At 45.0% G+C, this 1525-nt stretch overlaps 1 protein-coding gene across 1 annotated transcript; it reads right to left on the reverse strand.

Annotated features, from left to right (window-relative positions):
• Nucleotides 1-151: 151 nt before the first annotated feature.
• Nucleotides 152-650, reverse strand: SARC_15928 (hypothetical protein; the record flags this gene model as incomplete). Its single annotated transcript, XM_014289959.1, has 2 exons — nt 152-256; nt 510-650. Coding segments are annotated over 2 exons (246 nt in total), but the record flags the coding sequence as incomplete, so codon positions are not given.
• Between the last annotated feature and the right edge of the window lie 875 nt (nt 651-1525).

The raw sequence follows: 1525 nt of genomic DNA on the forward strand, positions 1-1525 counted from the left end.
TGACGAGTTTGTTCCTGACAGCGATCAGCGTACGCCAAATGACAGGTTTAATAGACGGCAAGAATGATACCTTGGGCTTATTAGTGGTATCGCTGATATATGTATATATATAATTTATTTATTTTGCACCGAAATATAAATCTCATTCGGCTCAATTGAATCTGTCGCGATCATGTGCCTGTGAAAAGTCTACGCCAGGACCCACGGGGACGATGCCGTAGGGGTTGATGGACGGATGGGATCGGTGGTAGTGATGCTGTAGGATGATTGCAGGTGAGATTGAGCAAGCAATGTGATAGGCACAATATATACCGAGGGCGGTTGGGATGCATGACATGAAGACTTGGGTCAAGGAGAGAACCAACCAGAGAGCCGCACGCGACAACATGCATAGCAGTATCAATGATTGTATGATCCGGAGAAGCAATGAGGCTCAATGCGGCATCCACACGTACACAGACAGCCGTATAGCATACGGGATTGAGGTGGAAAGTAAAAGTAGAACTTACCTTGATGTGGGGCATGTTGACACTCTCCGAGACATTCTTGTACTGGTAGATGTCACGTACGTAGTTCTCCGTGTTGGGGTAGTCCGCCACACGGGCGCTGTTGCATTTGAAGTGCCCTACGTATACCTCGTCAAATCTCACCTGCAGCAGTCAGTACAGGTGCGGAAGACGTTATGTCTTGTCAATGCTTCAACAAATACCTACACCCACAAGAACACCCATGTACATAGGTACCCATCCCTACACACATGTACACACCCACACCACTGCTATTGATGCCATGTTGGTGCCACGAGTTGCTTAACATAGTGTGCGAAGCAATGCAACACAGCGACGTGGAGATGTACTAACGCCAGCACTATGTAGTCACATATACATGCTGGTATGTATTCAAATATCTGTGCGTATTGTCGGCTGGACGTGCGAAACGGCTCATGTTGTAATCCGAGACAATTAACTCCGCTACACGTGATCTGCAATCCGGTATACCAATCTATCGCAGACACCGTTCAACACCAGGTCATCGCAAGAGGAGCGTATGCAACAGGGCATCCACGTACATAGCCACAGATGTGCTACACTACTACCACCGCACGCGACACCGTACTAACACTTTGCAAACTGATTAACCAATAGACTAACCACATTTACATACTTTTCTCGAATTCATCCAATGAAAACGCGAATACAAGCAATGATAAACGGTGCAGCTAAACAGTCTCTTAAACAACTGAGACAATAGTTGGACTCCACACATACGGCCCAGAGAGGAATGAACTTACCAGCGTAACAAACAGCCGAATGTCTGCTTCTGTAACCTGGCTGCCGGCGATATACCTCTGTTTGCTCAGGATATCTTCGATTCTGATAAAATAAAATTATTGATATATAAAAATTGCTTACGGGTATATATGTGCATACATGTGCATACATTCTCCTGCAATTATGTTTAAATATATATGCACACACACATATATATATACACACACACACACATACACACACACACACACATA

This window comes from Sphaeroforma arctica, assembly GCF_001186125.1.
Source record: "Sphaeroforma arctica JP610 unplaced genomic scaffold supercont1.7003, whole genome shotgun sequence".
Classification (NCBI taxonomy): Eukaryota; class Ichthyosporea; order Ichthyophonida; genus Sphaeroforma; species Sphaeroforma arctica.